The sequence below is a fragment of the Artibeus jamaicensis genome, unplaced genomic scaffold (genome assembly GCF_021234435.1).
Source record: "Artibeus jamaicensis isolate MK-2021 breed Jamaican fruit bat unplaced genomic scaffold, CSHL_Jam_final contig_1871, whole genome shotgun sequence".
Lineage (NCBI taxonomy): Eukaryota > Metazoa > Chordata > Mammalia > Chiroptera > Phyllostomidae > Artibeus > Artibeus jamaicensis.
Window position 1 is genome coordinate 43,003 of NW_026521380.1, and position 22,493 is coordinate 65,495.

A 22,493-nucleotide genomic window follows, 5' to 3' on the forward strand; every position below is an offset into this window, starting at 1 on the left:
TCCTGAATCATGTGACCAGGAAGGGATTCAGCCTCTCTTGTGAGTCATTTTTAATTCTGAGAAGAGATTCCTGAGCATGAGAGAGACATACAATTGATAATCTGGAAACTTTACATTTATTGTTCCTTTAGTGGTTAAGACAAAATTTAGAAAAGAAGAAATGTTTTGCTTAGGCTGATAGAGGAGTCATAATGGTAGGCAGCACCGGAATTTTCAAACAGAGAAAGAAATAGAATTTATTAAAGAGGTAAAATATACTAACCAACAACTTACCCCAATGCAGAAAGCCCCTTACACATGGGCATCAGTCTTCCATACTTCCATGAGTACAGCAAGGAAAAGCAATACTTTGCACAGTAATAAAATTAGTGACTAACAATTTTGTCCCATCATATTTCGGGTCATCTCTGACACTCAGGCCATATTAGGTTAATGAATCAAATCTTGCTGTCCATGTAGACTTCACTGTGGGTGTGTATGTGATGGTCAATTTCTGTCAGTGCCTCCAGTGGGCATTGGGACACTGAGCTAAATAAGACAATGAAAGCAGGAGAGCAGCTATGAAGCAGAGTGGCATGTTTGTAGAGTAAGTGCCTGTCAGGAAACTTTTGATTTCCAAAGCTTTCACTTCAAAGATAACCGTGTTGAAGAAACATGTGGCCAGCTTTCTGATGCAGCTGCTAGCTAAGCACCCTGGCCCACTCCCCTGTGAAGGCCCCCTTACAGAAAGCCCTAGAGAACTTAGATAACTGACCTCAGCATTGACCCACTGTTTCATTTTCACACCCGGACACCTTATCTTCAGTTTTAAATTCACCAATAAAGAGTGAAGCTTTGAAACTCTATCCATCCTGCCCTCAGATCTGAATAACTGCAGAACCCACATTAATGTTCTCTCTCTCTATCTATCTCCTTCTCTCTCACCCTCTCTCCCTCTCTCTCCCTCCCCTGCCTTCTCTCTCCATCACCTTGTCAGTGGACCTTAGGAACATCTGTACCCTCCAATCTCTGAGTGACAAACTTGCTTTTACCAGGTTCTCTTAGGGTTGTGGCTGAGCAGTGCTATGAGATCCTAATAAGAATCACAAGGCCTGGTCCAGCCACAACATTGGCTCATGGTAGTGTCACAAGATCAGGGACCAGGTGAGTTACCCAGGCATTTTAAGACTACCAGCGTTATCAACAGGTTGATACAAAAATGCAACAATGTTTAAAATCTACATTATTAGGGAGAGTTCTTAAGATAGTGACAAAACTGGGGGGAAATGCAAACAACTGTAATTGAACAATAATAAAATAATTTAAAAGAAAAGAAAAAATGACAGACACATATTAAAAAACAGTTTTATATTTTGCTGTACAATGAAATTAAATGAAAGTCCTAAGATGCCAAATGTTGTTTTGTCTGAGTAGTAGAACTCTGATTATTCTTTCAGAAAAAAGGAGAGATTTCTTAGCATGATATTTGTCATTTGAGAATGTATTTTAGAGAAATCTAAGTTTTCCTATGAAAGGAAAACTGAATTTTCCAAATATTTCTGATCCAATGTTGAGAAACACTTTCATAATATATAAAAATTGTCAAAGGGCTGACAGTGACCAAAGGGGAGAGGGGAGGGAATTTCAGGGGAAAAGTGTGGAGGGTTTGCAGGAGCAAATATAAAGCACACATATACCATACCGGGCAGGGTGGGGTGGGGTAAAACAGGAGAGAGGGCGGGGGGTGGGGCTCTGGTGGGGGGAAAAGCAGAAAACTGTACTTGAACAACAATTAAAATTAAAAATTTTTAACCCTGGCTGGTGTAACAGTGGATTGAGCAGAGCCTGTGAAGCAAAGGATCGTGGTTTGATTCCCAGTCAGGGCACATGCCTGGGTTGCAGGCCAGTTCCCAGTGGGGGACACATGAGAGGCAAACACACTGATATTTCTCTTCCTCTCTCCTTGCCTTCCCCTCTCTGAAAATAAATAAATAAAATATTTTTTAAAATTAAATTAAAAAAATTAAAAAACTTCTCAAAGGAAAACTGTCCGTGCATTGTAGCAAAAGCTTGTAAAGTGAGTTACTTAAACTTATAGAGAACATGAATGAATACAAGAAAATGAACCCACCAAAAAATAAAGAGAAGACAGTTTATGCAAGGAAATCAAACACTCACAGTTTCTGGTCTGAGTTGTTGAGCCACCCACAAAATGTCACATTTTCAGCCAAAGCACAATAGTCCCCTTTGTACTTGCCATCCCCAAAACTCTTTTCAGAGCCCCCTTTATGTCTCTGTTCCTGAGACTGTAGATGAAGGGGTTCAGCATGGGTGTGACCACAGCGTACATCACTGAGGCTGACTGCACTTGACTGTGAACTGTGGGTACTGGCAGAGCTGAGGTACACACTTAGGACTGTACAATAAAATAAAGAGACAACTGAGAGGTGAGATGCACAAGTGGAAAATGCTTTGTACTTCCCCTGAACTGATGAAATTGCACATATGGAGGACACTATCTTATAGTAAGAGTAAATTATACAAGCCAGGGGACCACCACCCAGCAACCCAGTGGCCAAATACATCACTATGTCATTAAAAAAGGTGTCTGAATTGGCAAGTTGGTTCATCTGATTGAGTTCACAGAAAAAATGGGGGATTTCTAAGTCTTCACAGAAGGATAGTTGTAATACCATTAAGCTTTGCAACAAGGAACACAGGGAACTGGTTATCCAGGACACCAGGACCAGCAGTCCACAGAGCTGGGGGTTCATGATGACCGTGTACTGAAGGGGATGACAGATGGCCACAAATCGATCATAGGCCATCACAGTGAGAAGAAAATTGTCCAACACACCAAACAATAGAAAAAAGTACATCTGGGTGATGCAGCCTGCATACGAGATGGCTTTGCTCTGTGTCTGGATGTTCACCAGCATTTTTGGGATGGTGGTAGAAGTGAAACATATGTCTACCAAGGACAGGTTGGAGAGGAAGAAGTACATGGGTGTGTGGAGGTGGGAGTCTGAGCTGACAGCCAGGATGATGAGCAGGTTTCCCAACACAGTGATCAGGTACATGCAGAGGAACAGGCCAAATAGGACAGGCTGCTGTTCTGGTGCCTCTGATAGTCCCAGGAGAAGAAATTCTGAAGTTGGGGTATCATTGCCTTGGACCATGGGGTGGTGGTCACTACAAGGACAAAAAAATTACATAAATGGGCATAACTATCAAGTTGGAGATGCTACAATTACAATGCTATGTGGGGAAAGAACATGCACAAAAGAGAGTGGATGTGGGATTTATTTATGGAGAATTCACAGAGACCTAAGAACCAGATTTCATTAGAACAGGGACCTCAAGGGAGAGAAAGCAGGAGACACTAGTTTATTTGCAAGAAGTATGCCCTGCAGGGAAAGATCCAGTGCAAAGACCCATAGGTGACACTTGTTCCAGACATTCAAGACTAAAAAGTCTTGAAGTCACATGGTGAGGCAAATGAGCAAGAGGAGAGAAATGAGAGATGATCAGAGAATAAGGGGAATGAAGTGATGTTTCTGCTGCTACTGAAACTTCAAGTCACAGGGAATCTCTTGTCCACAGTTTTTCCTTGCACTTTATTAATTTTGATTCCATGTAATATTGTGGACATAAATGATTCCCCCTCCTTATTTTCATGTGTTGGTTAACATCCTACATCTCAATTTTAAGGGTCACATTTTGCAGTACATCTTCTCACATACCCCTGCTTCAGTACCTCCGAAGCTCTCAGACTCACCTGGATGAGGTTCTGAGAAGGCCTCCGTGTGCAAGTCAGAACTGGTCTGTGGATGGCTGATGATGGAGACTGAAGCTCTGACTCCAGACACGAGAGAAGGAAGGAGCGAAGCTTTGGTCCCTAACCAGACTTGGGTCTCCAAAAGCAACAACCCTATTCTGGCCAGTCCAAGGTTGTAAATACAGCAGAGGTGATATTTTCAGCAGCCTATATCTGCTCATTAGATGCTCTCTTCATTGTTACTCCCACTTCTGAGTACATCATATCCCTTAGGACACTGATGTGGACAGAAGGGAAATTTTTCTTGCTGAGTCTGCATCCCTGTAGACCCCATTAGAAGTCAGGTGAATCCAGCTTTATTATTACTTTTCTATGAACTCACCTGCCTTCCAGAGGTCTTACCTCCTTGCACCTCCTCCCAATCTTGTGCCATTGTTTTCTCCAAATTTAAGACTGAGGACCCTGCCCTGACTAGGTCTCATGGACTCCTAGAGTACTTACAGGTGGTGAGCAGCAGCTTCTCCTATCTCTAGAAATTGCTCTTCCTCTCTTGAACAAGTAGGACTGGGTGTTTCTTTGCTATAGAACCACAGTACTCTGATCTTTGGCCATATGATGCTTTTGAAAAGTCAGTTGGCTGGTTCATGCTTGTAACACCAATTAAGAGCTGGCATTTAGTGCTTCATGTAAAAATATCTGCCAAAAGGTACAGGGAATAAGAAGCATAAATGATAGGTACAAAATTGAAATGGGGAGGTTAAGAATAGTATGAGAAACGAAAAGCCAATGAATCTATATGTATGACCCATGGACATGAACTAAGTAAGGTGGGAGAGATGCTGGTGGAAAGGGGCTACATGGCAGAGGGGAATAAAGGAAAGAAAGAATGGGACAACTGTAATAGCATAATCAATAAAATATATTTTAACAAAATATCTGCAGAACCAGACAATAACAAAAATATCAGTAAAAATATAGAGCACCCAAATAACACTATCTACTACCTTAATCTAACTAATATTTCTAAAATACTCTCTAACCAATAACAGCAGAACACATATTTTCAAGAACATGTGGCCCATTGACAAAGAAAGACCACATTCTGGTTCAAAACCAAAAGAAGAAGAAAAAAAACACTATGAACTGCTACATTTCACTACCTCTCCTAAAAAAAAACAAAACAAAAACTTTGGGGGAAAGTAAAAGCATCTCTTCTTTCCCAGAGAGGGTGACAGGTGGTGCTTACTTCAATGACAGGTGCTCAACAAATGCTCAAACAATGCCGAATAAATCGATCAATAAACGTGATCACCCTGCTGAGGTTGTACAAAACAGTCTCAGGAGACTCCAAACTAAAGGTAATTGAGAATGGAAGTAATCAAGTATTCAATACAGTTTTTGAGAAATGCAGGACTTATTTCTATCTATGTTTATAGATTTACTTATGATTATTCAAATACTTTATTACACTTCTTAGGTTGCTTCCTTTTTTAAACCATCTTTCTGGTATTTCTATTTCTCTGATTTTATGTCTGGATCACTGAGTGCATGAGGTAAGAAAAAGCTTAGACTCAATCTCCATGGCAACTCTATGTCCACCACACTATATTTGCATATGTGAGTTTAATTTAAATACATTAATATACGCAAATTTGCAAAAAAACTTTCATAATTGTAAGATATACTTTGATGTCTTTATGCACTGTTTTGAACTTAGATTCTTATATGGATTGTCTTATTTCAGTTCCACTAAAGTCCATTTTTTGAGATCATACCACTGTTAACTTCACTCTACTTTTGCAGAAATGGGACTTAGAGGGTGCAGCAACCTGCTCAGTATGAACTGAGTAGAAGGTGAACTTTGATGGGAATCACATCAACATCTTTCCAGTTCAAGGACTGGCTGATGTGGCTCAGTGGATTGAGCATGGACCTGGAACCAAGGGCTCACTGCTTTGATTTCCAGTAGGGGCACCTGCTTGGGTTTTGAGCCAGGTCCTGGTACAGGGCACATGAGAGGCAGCCACACACTGATGTTTCTCTTCCTCTCTTTCTCCTTCCTTTCCCCTCTCTCTAACAATAAATAAATAAATAAGTAAATAAGTAAATAAATAAATAAGTAAATAAATAAATAAATTTTCCTGCTTTACTGAGAAATAATTGACATGTAACTTTGTGCAACTTTAAATTGTGTACTAGGATGATGCATTACACATATATTGTAATATTTTTACCACAGTGTGATTAGTGAACACATCCAGGACATTATATAATTACCCTCTTTGTGGTTAAAACATTTAAGATGTACTTTCTTAGCAATTTTCAGGTGTATAATACAGTACTACTAACTAGAGTCACCTTAGTCTTCACTGGATTTCCGTGATCTTATACATCGTATACCAGTCTTTACCCTTTGACTATTTCCACATCTTCTTTTCCCCCAGTTCCAGGCAATCACATGTCCACTCTTTGTTTCTTTGAATTTGGCTTTATTCATTACACTTGTAAGACAGATCACACCAAGTTTTGTCTTTCTCTGTCTTATCTTATTTATTACAATGCCCTAAAAGTCTATCCCTGTAGTTGGAAATGACATGATTATCTCATTTTTTAAAAAGCTGAATAATATTTTATTATATGTATTATATGTAATATTTTCTTTTTTAAAATATTTTATTTATTTACTTTTAGAGAGAGACAGGAAGAGAAGCATCGAGTGCGAGGGATACATCCTTTTTCATGCCCCCAGCACAGGACCTGGCCCACAACCGGGGCAGTTCCCCTGACTGGGAATCGAAGCAGAAACCTCTAGGAAGCAGGAAAGTATTCAATCCACTGACCACACCAGCCAGGGCCATACTTTCTTTATTCATCCATCGGTGGCACTTTAGGTTGTTCCATGTCTTAACTATTGTGAATAATACCGCAATGAACATTGAGAGGGCACGGACATATTTTTGGGACAGTAATTTCATTTCTTTAGAATTTACACATGGAAGTGACATTCTGGATCACATAAGTAGCTCTGTTTCAATTACATTTCTACCCATAGTGCACAAGTGCTCCCTTTTCTCTACATCTGTACCAGCAATTATCTTGGTCATCTTGATAAAAGATTCATGATAATCCCTCATGAAACTGATCACACAGAATTTATAAAGTCTCATACATTCCCACCATATAGCTATACACGCTTGAAAGAACTGAATGAGCAACAGTCATTTTGTGAGAAAGAAAGAAAACCTTCCATTGTTTTTTGCATGAATGTGACAGAGACAGGAACAAGAACACTCCAGCCTCACCACACAGAAACAAAGGTCTCTCAATCTGTGATCAAAAAAGGAAATAAATAACAAATGCACATATATCCTCACAAGTAACAAAACCACTGAAAAGTGAATCTCATTAGCGTTCTCCTTTTACATAGTAAACCCACTTGTTAATGTGAGACCCACAGTGAGAGGAGATACTGTGAAATGTTTGCTTCATGAAATACCATGACAAGGGTGTAATTTAAAGCCTTTCTTGCTCTGAATCTTCCTCATTGTTATGGAAACAAATATGCCACGTTTTAAAAATAAAAAGAAACGCTCTCATGTCCCTTTGTATCCCTCCGAAGTAGCACCCTAGTTCTCTCCACTGGTTAACTAATAAGACTCGTGACTTCCGCCAAGATGGAGGCATAGGTGGATGTGCCGTGCCTTCTCACACAACCAAGTTTAGAGACAACTAAATATTAGCAACATAAAAAACAGCCAGAACACGGAAAATTGAACTTTTTGAAAGTCCATTAACAACAAATTCTTCAGCCTGACCTGTAAGGGGCGAAACCAGCGGCTGGTGAAGCGGGGTTGCACAGGAGGACTCGGTCAGACAGACTCAGGCGTCGGAATCCAGACGCGCGGAATCCAGGCCCAGGGTTGGACCTAGTGAGCGACTGAGCGAGCGACCGCGGGGGAGACAGCGGGGGAGCGGGGCTGCGTGTTGACTGTAGTCACGCATTTGTGTGCGGGTGGACAGGAGAGGGAGTGGGCAGTTGGACCGGGGCCCAGCAGGTCTCTGCGGCAAACGGCAGTGGAGGGCGCCGCCATTTCCCTGCTCTGACCCCACCTCCACATACAGCGTCATAACCCAGCGACTCTGAGTGACCCGGCCCAGGGGAACCATCTAAGGCGCTGCTCCTCACCCAGCTGTGAGAAACAGCAGAGGGGGTTGCCATTTCCCCGTTCTGACCACGCCCCCACATACAGCCTCGCAACCCAGCGACCTGGGAGTCCAAGGTGCCACTTTTCACACTTAAAGGGCTCGAACAGACCAAAAATGGCTCAAGAAGATCTCAATGCACCAGAGCCTATAGATCTAAGCGATGAAGAAATAGCAAAACTCTCAGACACACAGTTTAAAACACTGGTGATCAGGATCCTCACAGAACTGGTTGATTATACCGACAAATTAGACAAATATATGAAGGCAAAACTAATTGAAATGAATGGAATTGCACAGGACACCAATAGCAATGAAAAGGAAACTGGGACTCAAATCAATGGAGTGGACCAGAAGAAAGCAAATAATGGCCAAACAGAAAAGAGTCAAGAAGCAAGAATTCAAAGAAATGAGGAGAGTCTTAGGAACCTCCAGGACATCTTTAAACGCTCCAACATCCGAATTATAGGGGTACCAGAAGGGGGGAAAGGCACAGCCACCAGTGGAAAACTTATTTGAACAAATAATAAAGGAGAATTTCCCCAATCTGGCAAAGGGAAATAGACTTCCAGGAAATCCAGGAAGCTCAGAGAGTCTCAAAGAAGTTGGACCCAAGAAGGAACACACCAAGGCACATCATAATTACATTAGCCAAAATTAAAATGAAGGAGACAATCCTAGAAGCAGCAAGAGCTAAGGGTACAGTCACCTACAAAGGAGTCCCCATCAGACTGTCAGCAGATTTCTCAAAAGAGACCTTACAGGCAAGAAGGGGCTGGAAAGAGGTATTCCAAGTCATGAAATCCAAAGACCTACAACCAAGATTGCTCTATCCAGCAAAACTTTCATTTAGAATGAAAGGACAGATAAAGTGCTTCTCAGATAAGATCAAATTCAAGGAGTTCATCATCACCAAGCCCTTATTATATGAAATGTTATAAAGGGACTTATCTAATAAAAAGAAGTTAAAGAAACATGAATAGTGAAAGGACAACAAACTCACAGTTGTTAACAACCACACCTAAAACAAAAGCAAACTAAAAGGACAGCTAGATCAGGAGTGGAAACATAGAAATGAAGATCTCATGGAGGGTTAGCAACAGGAGAGTGGGAGGAGGAGAAGGGGGGAGAAGGTACAGAAAATAAGTAGCATAGATAGTAGATAGAAAATAGATGAGGGGGCAAGAATAGCATGGGAAATAAAGAATCTAAAGGACTTGAGACACATGGTCATAAACTAAAGGGGAGGTAATAGTGGGGATGGGGAGGTAGGGTGGAGGGGAATGAAAAGGGGAATAGAACAACTGTAACAGCATAATCAATAAAAAAAATTAAAAAAAAAAAGACTCGTGATCCTGGACACCAGGACCAGCAGTCCACAGAATCGGGGGTTCATGATGACCATGTACTACAGGGGGTGACAGATGGCCACAAATCTGTCATAGGCCATCACGGTGAGGAGGAAGTTGTCCAATACACCAAAAAGAAAAAAAGAAAAAATACATCTGTGTGATGCAGCCTGCATAGGTTATGCTTTGGTCTGCGTTCGGATGTTCACCAGCATTTTGGGGATGGTGGTGGAGGTGAAACCGATGTCAGCAAAGGACAGGTGGAAGAGGAAGAAGTACATGGGCCTGTGGAGGTGGGAGTCTGAGCTGAGAGCTAGGATGAGCAGGTTTCCCAACACAGTAATCAGGTACATGGAGAGAAACAGCCCAAATAGGAGGGGCTACAGTTCTGGTGCCTGTGATAGTCCCAGGAGAAGAAATTCTGAAATTTGTGTAAGATTCACTGCTTCCATGTGGTGCTGTTGACGACCAGGATATAAGTAAAGTACATGACTCATTTTCACTCATGCAAGCATTAGTAACCTAGCTTAAGAACTACTATTTATATTTTAAAATCAAGAAATTAATGTCATTTATGGTGGGTGGTCTAATATCCCTTTAGGCCATCCCTAGTGCCATTTCTCATTAGAATTTTTTTTTCTGGGTAAAGACATGTGAGGAATTATTGTATCTTACTCAATTTTTTCAGTAAGAGAAGAAAAAGTGAAAAGGCAATGGATGTGATATAAAGCACAGCATGGTGACTCAAGCTAATAATAATACTGAATCGTGTACTTGAAACTTGCTAGAGAGGAGACTTTCAAAGCCCTTATCAAAGAAAAACATTGTCACTGTGTATGGTGACAGAGATTAACTACATTTAGTGTGGAGCTCATGTTGAATTATATACAAATATGATATTATGTTGTACACCTGAAACCAATAAAATGTTTAATGTATATTCTAATTCCAAAACATTGCATGCTGATTGGTTGTTATGTGTAATAGTATTTAAATTAGTACTTATAATTTTCAAAGTTAAATGAAGTTTTTGCTTCCTTCTTTTTTTTCACACAAGAACTACAAAAACTTTGTATGTAACTTTTTTCTATGTAGTCAAAAGACATTTAATAAATAAATTACTTAAACCAAGATATTATACTTCAATTTAAAAGTCCATAGAGAGAACACAGCATCACTGATTGATAGATTGAACCACACAAAATTTGTAAACTTTATACATTCTTCAAAAATGCATGTACACATACATAAAAGAACTAAATGGAAAACAGTCAGATTTTGTAAAAAAAAACTTTAATTCTTTGTTAGAAAGGATCCAATAGAAAGTAAAGTAAGGTGCTGGTCCAATGGTAGTGGGTTATCAGAACTCAGCTAAAGTTAGTGCCAAAAAATAAACTAAAGGAATATACTCAATAATATTGTGATAAGCTTGCCCAGTGACAGGTGATTACTAGAATTTGAGGGATGATTGCATTGCAATGGATAGAGATACAAATCACTGTATGTACACCTGAAACTGATGTCAATTGTCTACAAATGTACTTAAACAAACAAAAAAGAAATAAAAATACTCTGATAACACTATCTAATAGCAAGAAACTTTAAGGTGGACAACATAATGAAAATTATAATATTGTAGTCCAACAACAATTTAAAATAAAGTAATACACAAGTAAAGCAAAAACTTTCCCTGAAAAATTTTGATAGTGGCCATAAGTGGTTTACAAACCTACACATTTCCTTACTCAGTCTCACAGGTAATGAAATAATTGTAAAGTGAATTTCATCAGCACACTTGTTTTCACCTACCAAATAAATAATTCTTCATGTGAATGGCCAGAGAGAAATGCTGTGAAACACATTTTTCATACACTGCTACTACAACAGTGTATTTGCCAGTCTTCCTTGATTCGGATCTTTCTCATCCATAGAAAAACATAGTCTAATAGGCCCCATCGTATAATTTGTAAATGCCCTCACATCACTGTCTGTTGCTCCACAGCTTACAATCTGTCTACTTCTGCTCATTGAACTTATGTTCTACTTCTACTGGAATGACCTTACCTCCAATTCCCTCTTTAATATTTCTTCAATTAAAACCATTCAGTTGTCAACAAAGACACCTGCATTTCTGAGTACAATGTTCACTTTCCTTTTCACATCATGAATAAACATTCATTTATTAGTAAAGCCAGCCAGCAACCACAGTATCTATCTGAGCTATGTTGGAATGGTTCTCTGATGATTTTAGGTATAAGTTCTTGGTTTCCAGTCTCTCTGATCCTCTCCTGCCATGTCTGCTGGGCTCTCAGGCTCACCTGCATGGGAACTCTGACAAGAAGGTTTCCCTGCGGGGGTCCAAAATCTTCCCTGGGTGGTTGATGATAGAGACTGAAACTCTGCCCCAGACAAAACAGCAAGGAGTGGTCAAGCATTGGTCTCCCTGCCAGATTCAGAACTCCAAGAGCAACAGCCACGTTTCTCCATCCAAAGTTGCATATGCTGAGGTGCTGCAGTACAGGGGCTACTTACAGCTCTCCGGGTCTGCTCATTAGGCACATTTTCTTCTCAGCATTCTGACACCTAAGCACAGAATTGCCCTTGGGGACACTGGTCTGAACAGAATAGAGAGTTTCCCTGCTGATCCTCTGTTCCTAGGAGACTATAGAATAAGCCATCTGAGTACAGTTTTGACAAGTCCTTCCCCATTAACTGCCCTGCTTCCTGACATCTGTCTACACCTCCCAGCACCTCATCCCAACTCTGTGTTAAGTTTCTAAATGGATGGACTTGGATGGTATTGTGCTCAGTGAAATAAGCCAGTCAGAAAAAGACAAATACCATGTGATTTTACTTGTATGTGGAATCTAAATTACAAAATAAATTAACAAACAAAATTGGCACAGTCTCATAGACACAGAGAGTGGACTTTGCTTGCCAGGGGGGGAAGTGGGTTGAGGGACTGGGAGAAAAAGGTAGAGAGTTAGAATTACAAATGGGCAATCACAAAATAGTCTCAGGGATGTAAAGCAGAGCATATGGAATATACTCCATAATACTGTAATAATTATGCGTGAGGCAGGTTGGATTCTGAAAATACCAGGCAGGACATGGCAGGGGTAAGGAATGGAACACTATGTAAAGTTTATGATTGTCTGACCACTGTGCTGAATACCTATAACCAATGCAGAAAGATATTAAAAGTAAACTGTAAACTGTAAACTTGAAAATCAGAGTCTTATTCTGAGAAATTTGTGTGACTGGTCTTTGGGTCTTCAAAGTATTGGATTATAGTGAGATGCACCCCTGTTATCCCTAGAAAATTACAATTTTTCTCTTTAGGAAGGGGAGATATTTGTTATTGTGCTATAAAACCTTGGGCACTATTTTCCTAGGCTTTATGATCGTTCAGCCAAAACAATTAGGGATTACGTAGTGATATCACAAGTTAAGAGCTGCCATTTGGTCCCTCATTGTAAAATGTTTATTAAATATATGAGATACATTTAGATTTCAGGCACCATAGCCCAGCTTAGCACTTTGTAACAATTGTCAAATGTATGTTTCACAGAAATGCATTTTATGAGGTAGTGCACTGAGAAACTACCTTCTGAAATGCAGAAAAGGGACACAGAGGGATTCGTTATTGTGCTCAAAGGTATAAATCAAGGAAGGGACAGAGTTTTAATTGCAACCAGTCACGTGACTTCCAGTTTGAAGATTCTGGGCCAATGGTTCTCAAACAGAGATGACTTTGCCCCTGGGGATGTTTGGAATTTCTGACATTTGACTGTTAAATACCTGTAATGCACAGGACAGCACCCAACACAGACAATTACCCAGCCCCAAGTGTCAACAGTGACAAGGTGAAAACACCTATTGCAGACCAGTACTTGCCCACTTCATTGTGCATACAAGTCACTACACTTTGGAAGTCACCAAAGTTTGAAGCACAAAGGCAAATTCTGGTCTCCAGTGGTCCCAGAAACTGCATTTCTGACAAACTCCCAGGTAATGTTGAAGCTGCAGGTCTTCTTGTTCTGAGAACCACAGTCTTGTTCTGAGAACCACAGTTCTGAGCCAGCTATGGCCCTGTCTCAGAATTAAGTGTGGGCAACTTAGGTCTTCACCATCAGGAATCTTCTGTTTATGTAATTTTGAAAGACAAATTTTCCACTCATTTCATGGAGGAAGGTAAATTCTGTGTTTGATTCTTTTATACTAGAGCTCTAGAGAGACAGGTAATAATTTGTACTGGGAAAGATATAGTGGTAGGCAGAAGAAAAACCTCAAAAGATGTCAACATCCTAATTCAGGAAACCTTGGAATATGTTAGCAGTCTTAGCAGGGTAACTATGATAAGAAATGAAATAAAGTTACTAGTCACTTGTCATGCAATAAGAAGACTAGTTTGGATTTTCCAGGTTGGTCAGATGTCTTCACAATTGTCCTCTAAATATAGAACGGAGCAGAAGAATTGGTGTCAGAGAGGCAATTAAAGATGCTGTGTTGTTGACATTGAGGTTCAAGGATGGGCCATAGGCCAACGAGTGCAGGAAGCTCTGGAAACTAGAATTGGAAAAGGAAGGCTTTGTATTCTCCCCTGGATCACCCAGAAAAATCCAAGCCCTGCAGACATTTTGAGCCAAGCCCTTGAAAACCCATTTAAAGCATCTTAACACTAAAACTCTAAGATAGGAAGCTGGGTGTTTTAAGCTACTAGTGTAGTAATTTGTAAAAAACAGCAATGAGAAACTAATGTAGACATTGATCCAATAAGATATTGTTCAAGAAAACTGAGTTGAAGCCTCACAATCATTCACTTATCTTCCTTTGAGCAAAGGTATTTTTTGTTGAAATCTACATTAAATAGAAACACATTACAACTAATGTAGAGCTACCTGGCCCCGTAAGTGGTACAAAGAATTCCCCATTGCATAAAGTAAATGTGGTCCTGACCTTGAAGTCTTTGAAGCTTTAAAGTGAAAAAAAGTTATTCATTAAGATTAAGGTGACATATTTTACTTAAATCTTTGTGTCAAGATTTCTAATTATTTCTGTTTTATGTTAATTCACACCTTTCTTCTTTTTATTTCTATATTGTCCAAATTTCTTTCAAGGTTTCTTTCATCATAATATATGGGACTATAAATGAGTCTGTGTGCATGTACATACATATGTGTGATTGTGTTTATTTGTGAGATGTATATGACTTCTGGTCAAGACGGTTGCAAAGGCAAAGGCAGCTTGCTTTCTTCCAAAACTACATCAAAATTACGACTAAAATATAGAACAGCCATCACTCAGAAACATCAGAAATCAAGTCGAGTGGAAGTCTGACAACTATGGAATTATGGAAACCCCATCCATCCAGACTAGTAGAAGGGGTGAAGATGTGGACCGGGCTGATCTCACATTCACATGTGCTGGATAAAAACTCAGGAGTGATATCTCAGGAGTGAGCAGTCCCAGCCCCACACCACATCCCCCAGCCCAGGTTCTAGTGCAAGGAAGACAAGTCCACATAACTTCTGGTGGCAAAGACCAGCAGGGATTCAGTTGGTAGAAGAAACCTCTGGAGTCCCAAGCAGATCCCCTTGAAGAACCCACACACAGACTTACTCACATTCACTACCTCTGAGCTCCAGCACTAAGGTAGCAGCTGGAGGGACACCAAGTGGCACAGGGGAGGAACTGAAATGTCTGGCATTGAGGCAAGAGCTGGGGTAGTTTCCTCTCAGACAGAAAGGCAAGCAGAGGCCATTGTCCCTTTCTGAGCTTTCCCCTCCAAAAAGCCACAGGCCAGCAGGATGGTGCCATATCTGAGACTCCATCAACTTGGCTAATACTGTTTGCCCTGCCTTGGGAATTTCCTGAGACTCCATCCCATCCAACTTTTGGGCCCACCCAAACTGTTAATCATGACTTTTCCATATAAATGGCTGTTCTTTCCTCATACTTCACAATCTCCTAAATCCTACCAAACAAGCAATTGCTAGACTCAATTAGCCCCCAGCCTCCGTAACTCTCACTAAGTGGCCCCAGGCCTGGAACTAGCAGCAGCCAGCCTAGATTCACATTTAGGCTTCCCCTGTGAATCTGCAATACCAGCACCAGTAGCAGCCATCTCAGACTGTTTTATAGCTTATGCAGGGTGGGCCCTGGACAGAACACAGGTGGGGGTTGACCTTGGCCTGCACCACCTAGGAAATCCCAGAGCCTGCACACCCAGTAGACAGCTACAGACCACCACCCTACTCCTGCACAACTGATCCTCCACAAAGGGTAGAGATTTTTAGTCAGTGGTCACTGTCAGATTGCATCTGACCAGCCTTGGTAATCCCCTTCCAGTGACCTGCCATCAATCAAGGCTCAGTTACAAGAAGAGGGTGTACTCAGCCCACCTGGAGGGCACACCTTGAGACCCTGCTTAGGTGATAGGGGAGGCTGATCCAAAGGACTTTCAAGGGCACCTAGTGCATTGGACCATGCTACCCAGACAGGGAGTCATAGCAGCACTACCTAATACATAGAAACAAACATAGGGAAGCTGCCAAAATGAAGAGACAAAAAAAAAATCACCCAAATGAAAGAACAGATAAAAACTGAAGAAAAAGAGCTAAACAAAATGGAGATAAGCAATCTGTCAGCTGCAGAGTTTAAAACACTGGTTATAAGGATGTTAGAGGAACTTAGTGAGGACCTCAACAGCATAAAAAAGATCCAACCAGAAATGAAGGATTCACTAATTGAAACAAAAAACAATTTACAGGGAAACAGCAGTAGAGTGGTTGAAACTGAGAATCAAATCAATTATTTGGAACATAAGAAAGCCCTCCCCCTAAAAAAAAAACACCCCATCAGAAAAACAAAAAGAAAAAAAGAATAAAAAAGAGAAAATATTGTAAACAGCTTGTTGGACAACTTTAAGTATTTCAACGTTTGCATTATAAGAGCACCAGAATGAGAAGAGAAAGAGCAACAGATTGGAAATCTATTTGAAAAAACAATGAAAGAAAGCTTCCCTCATTCGGTGAAGAAAATAGACATGCAAGTCCAGGAAGCACAGAGAATCCAAAACAAGATGGATGCAAAGAGGCTCACTCCAAGATACATCATAATTAAAATACCAAAGGTTACTGATGAAATTCCATACTGTTTTCCACAGGGGCTGCACCAGTCTGCATTATCACTAAAATGCACTGGGTTTCCCTTTGCTCCACAACCTCTCCAACACTTGTTGTTTGTTGATTTGTTTATGATGGCCATTCTCACTGGTGTGAAGTGGCATCTCATTGTGGTTTTAATTTGCATCTCTCTGATAGCTAGTGATGTTGAGGATCTTTTCATATGTCTCTGGACCTCTGTATGTCCTTCTTGGAGAAGTGTCTGTTTAAGTCTTTTGCCCATTTTTTGATTAGCTTGTTTGTCTTCCTGGGGTGGACTCGTGTGAGTTCTTTATATATTTTGGAGATCAAATCTTTGTCTGAGATATCATTGGTAAATATGTTTTCCCATATTGTTGTGTCCCTTTTCATTTTGCTGATGTTTTCTTAGCTGTGCAGATGCTTTTTATTTTGATAAGATTCCATTTGTATATTCTTTCCTTTATGTTGGTGTGGTGGGAAGAAAATGGAGACAACTGTACTTGAACAATAATAAAAATAAAAAATAAAATTTACAAAACAATAAAAAACTAAATTCTAAGGGTTAAAGATAAAAAAGAGAATCTTTTTATTTAATATTTTATTTATTTATTTTTAGAGAGAGGGGAAAGGAAGAAAAAAAACTGGGAGAGGAACATCAATGTTTGATTGCCTCTTATGTGTCCCCTACTGGAGACATGGCCTGCAACCTAGGCATGTGCCCTGACTGGGAATCGAACCAGCAACCCTTTGCTTCACAGGCCTTTTCTCAATCCACTGAGCTACACCATCCATAGCTAAAGAGAGAATCTTAAGAAAACCAACAGGAAAGCCATTAGTTACCTATAGAGACTGTCAGCTGACTTCTCAAAAGAAACTTTGCAGACTAGAAGGGATTGGCAAGATTTATTCAAAGTCATAAAAAGCAGGGACCTATAGCCAGGATTGCTCTACTCAGCAAAGTTATCATTTGTAATTGAAGGACAGATAAAGAACTTCACAGACAAGAAAAAAAATAAAGGAGTTTGTCATTGTCAAACCATTATTACATGAAATGTTAAAGGGACTTATTTAAGGAAAAAATATCAAAACTAGGAAAAATAAAATGGCAATAAATTTATCGACACCTACATTTAAAAAACAAACTAAGCAAACAAGAAAAAAAGACACAGAGTCATGGATATGGGAAACATTTTGATGGTTGTCAGATGGGTTGGTGGTGTCAGGGAATAGGTGAAGAAGTGAGAGGATTAAGGACAAATAGGTAGTTATAGAACAGCCACTGGGATGTAAAGACAGTATAGGAAATGTAGTAGCCAAAGAACTTATGCACATGATCCATGAACATGAACAATGGTGGGGGAATTGCCTGAGGGAGTGGGGGTGCTTAATGGAGAGGGGCAAAGGGGGAAAATTGGGACAACTATAACAGCAAAATAAATTAAAAATGATTTTTAAAAAGAAAGAAAGCTGTGTACAACTGCACACACACTCCTCACTCTTGAACATTTTCTTTGGATTCAACAAAGTATATTTAACATTTTACTTATTCCTAATAACATCTGGTTGAAATAAGTTTATTTTATTGATATGATAATCATTTTCTTTTTCTTTTTTTAATACTTTTGGGTTTTTTTGTTGTTCAAGTAGTTTTCTGCCTTTTCCCCCACTCTTCCCAACCCCTACCCCAGCCTTCCCCACCTCCCTCCCCTGTTTTCACCCCCTCTTGTTTTTGTCCATGTGTCCTTTAGAGTTATTCATGTAAACCCTTCACTTTTTTCCTCTATTATCCCTTCCCACCACCCTTCTGGTTACTGTCAGTTTGTTCTTAATTTGAATGTCTTTGGTTATATTTTTCTTGCTGTTTGTTTTATTGTTTACATTCCTGTTAAAGGTGAGACCATATGGTATTTGTCCCTCACCTTCTGGCTTATTTCACTTAGCATAATGCAATCCACTTCCATCCATGCTGCTGCAAAGGGTAGGAGCTCCTTTTTTTTTTTTCCTGCTATCTAGTATTCAATTGCATAAATGTGCCATAGTTTTTGGATCCATTCGTTTACTGATGGGCACTGAGGTTGCTTCCAGCACTTGGCTATTGTAAATTGTGCTGCTATGAACATTGGGGTAAATAAGTTCTTTTGGTTTGGTGTTTCAGGGTTCTTAGGATATAATCCTAGCAGTAGAATTGCTGGGTCGAAAGGCAGATCCATTTCTTGTTTTCTGAGAAAATCCCATACTGTTTTCCATACTGGTTGTACCAGTCTGCAACTTCAGAAACAGCGCACTAAGGTTTTTAAATTAGCTTCAGAAATAAGAAAATGAAGATCTGGCTAGTGTCACTCAGTTGTTTGGGCATTCCCCCACAAACCAAAATGTCATGGGTTTGATTCCCAGTCAGGGTACATGCCTGGATTAGAAGTTCAGTCCCCTATCAGGGCACATGCAAAAGGAAACTGATTGATATTTCTCTCACACATCAATGTTTCTCTCTTTCTTCTTTCCTTTATCTCTCTCTGAAATCAAAGAAAAAATATAATAAAATAAAATAAAGAAAAGTGAAGCCAGGTGGATAAGAGTCTTAAAAATAACAAAGTGCAGTTATAACTTATTGTGCATTATCTCAAGCTATATACAAATGGACTCATGCAGTGTACTCTTAATTTACATATGGCTTCTTTAATTCAGCAAGTTATACATTTAAAATATGTGCAGTTTATAAACTCCAGTAAATCAGTTAGAATTAAAAATTCTAGTGATGTATGACTCATGTACAGATCAAGAGTACAGGTAGCTGAGTCACACCAGATGGTGGTGGGAATTATACCTTATAACTAAGAAGAAAGCAAGTTTCATATATAAACATAGGAACTGTGATATTAAATTAAGACAATTCATATTTCATAAACTATTCAAAATAAACTATAATATCAATACACACATATATAAATACAGTAAACATCATATATTGGTTGAAAAAATAACTACAATATAAATAAATAAGACATCATGAAAAAGCTTTAGAAACACAATGTAGTGACTCACATCTGAATACAGACTCAGGTGAGCTCAGAGAGATGAGAAAAACTCCACAGCATACAGTCCTATTTGATTATAAAGGCATTATATTAAAGTATGTGCTGTTAGAATGGCTTGTTATGTAGCAATAGCTAACTGATACAGTAATAAAAGAAAATAAATATGAGATCAATTATTATATAATAATATGCTCTTTTCCATTCTAGGCATTTGTACAGACATTTGGAGATAGCATTCATGATTATTCTGTTATGGAAGTTTATTTCAGAGAACTGTATTAAAACGTAACTCCATTGAGGTTCACTTCCAGGTACCCAGGGGAAGGTGAAAGGACATGCCTCTTTTAACAAAAGTTGCTACCTGAATCACTAGAATGAATAAGAATTCAATCTCTAGTAATCCTTTGATGATGAGGATATATATATGCACATATACATATGAATATACATATACTATTCATATATAATATATATTATTCAATATATATTATTCATATGCAATATATATTATTCATATATGTTACTCATATATATGAAAAATATCAATATTGTTATTCATTGTCCATTTCATGGTCATGGCAAAATTTAGAAAAGAGGAGACATTTCATTTAGAGCATTGGAATCATATCTATATGCAGCACTGTAGATTTTAAAGCAGAAAGAGGAAAATAATTCAATGAAGAAACTATAAGCATGCTAACCAATTCTTCACCTCAGTAGAAAAAAAAATAACCCTTGTCTTTCTCTGTCTTACATACTTCACTTAGCATGATAATACCCATGTTGTCACAAATTTCATTCTTTTTTAGGCTGAATAATAATATTTCATTGTAAATATATACCACCTCTTTATCTCTTCATTTATCGATAGATATACAGGCCGCTTCCATATCTTGTCTATTGTAAACAATGCTGCAATGAACTTAGGGATGCATACATCTTTTAGAATAGATTTTTTGTTATTTATTCAGATAAATACCCAGAAGTGGGATCGGGGAAGTCATATAAATATCTAATCATGATATTATGCACCTGAAACTAATATCATACTGCATATTGACTATAACTTTTTTAATATGGAAGGCCTTTGTACATGGACACAAGTCTTCCATACTTCAGTGAATACATGTACAGTATAAAAAAGAAAATATTTCATAGTAATCAAATGTGTGGTTAAAAATTTTGCTTCCTCATTTTTTTATTTAATTATTTTTCAAGTACAGTTTTCTGTCTATTACGCTCATCCCAGCCCACCCTGCCCCCTGCTCCCCATCTCCCTCCCATTTCCACCCCCCCTTAGTTGTTGTCCCTGTGTCCTTTATACTTCCTCATTTTTGAAGTTATCTCTGACACTAAGACCATATTAGGTCAATCTCTTTATTCAAATCTGCCTTTCAATGTAGACTCCACTTCCAATATATGTGTGATAATCAATTTTTTTAGTGCTTATAGTAGACAGTGAGGACATCAGGCTGAAAAAAATACACTAGCAGATGAGTTATAAAACTCGATAGCATTTTAGAGTTGACATTATCAGAAAGAACAGCTAAAAATAGTGATGATGATGTAGGAAAAATTACAGAATCAAAGTGACAGCTTCGTTTTCAAATTTTCTTCTGTAATAAAATTACATAAGTGCCCTTAATTACGAAGTGCAGTTTTTTCCATTTCAGTAATATAACTCATGACCATGCTTTTAAGAATACTATAGAAAATTTACTTGAGAAGTTAGATATCATTTCAGAGAAAAATAGTTTTCAAAAATCCAATTTACCTTATAAAATAAATGGAAATGTCCAAATATTCCTCATCCAACTTTGAGAAAAACTTGGGGAGAATAGGAAAATTTAAAAATAAAAAACTGTCCATATATCAGACAGAGCAGGAAGCTCAGTCAAGTGAGATATTAATTGTAAAGGGAATTTTAAATCAGAGAAATGGAAATGACAAGCACTAAATAGAAAGTGTGCTTTCCCCAATCTAATCAAAGAAGAGCAATTTCTGTCTCTAATGTTTTCAACATTATGTCCAGTCATGGGCACTTTTTCAGCCCCAGGATGATTGGCCTTTTCATAGCTGCCATCCCAAAGAATCTTTTCAGAGCTCCCTTTATGTCTTTGTTCCTCAGGCTGTAGATGAAAGGGTTCAGCATGGGTGTGACCACGCTGTACATCACTGAGGCTGTTGCACTTGAGAGTGAGCTGTGGATAGGAGCAGAGCTAAAGTACACCCCTACACTTGTGCAAAAAAATAAGGAGACAACCGAGAGGTGAGATGCACAAGTAGAAAATGCTTTATACTTTCCCTGAATTGATGACATTCCATGTATGGAGGACAGTATTTTAGAGTAAGAATAAATGATCCCAGCCAGGGAACCACCACCCAGCAGACCAAAACAAAGACACATCACCATGTCATTAAGAAAGGTGTCAGAACAGGCAAGTTGAACAACCTGTTTGAGTTCACAAAAAAAGTGGGGAATTTCCACATCTGGGCAGAAGGACAGGTGCAACACCATTAAACTTTCTAAAAAGGAATTGAGGATACATATGATCCAGGACATCAGAATCAGCAGTCCACAGAACTGAGGGTTCATGATGACTGTGTAGTGCAGGGGGTGACAGATGGCCACATACCGATCATAGGCCATCACAGTCAAGAGAAAGACATCCAACCCTGCAAACAGTATGAAAAAATACATCTGGGCAATGCAGCCTGCATAGGTGATGCCTTTGCTCTGTGTCTGGATGTTCACTAACATCTTTGGGATGGTGGTGGAGGAGATACAGATGTCTACCAAAGACAGGTTGGAGAGGAAGAAGTACATGGGAGTGTGGAGGTAGGAGTCTGAGCTGACAGCTAGGATGATGAACAGGTTTCCCAACACAGTAATCAGGTACATAGAGAGGAACAGCCCAAATAGGAAGGGTTGCAGTTCTGGTGCCTCTGATAGTCCCAGGAGAAGAAACTCTGAAATTTGTGAATCATTGCCTCGTACCAT

General features: G+C 39.2%; 1 protein-coding gene and 1 pseudogene across 1 annotated transcript; both read right to left on the reverse strand.

Moving 5' to 3' along the window:
* Nucleotides 1-2,194: 2,194 nt before the first annotated feature.
* LOC128628384 (olfactory receptor 7A10-like) lies at nt 2,195-3,059 on the reverse strand (annotated as a pseudogene).
* An 18,465-nt stretch (nt 3,060-21,524) lies between these two features.
* On the reverse strand, nt 21,525-22,493 carry LOC119051841 (olfactory receptor 7A17-like). Its single transcript, XM_053671976.1, has one exon. It carries the CDS (start codon nt 22,491-22,493, stop codon nt 21,525-21,527), a length of 969 nt encoding a protein of 322 aa, XP_053527951.1.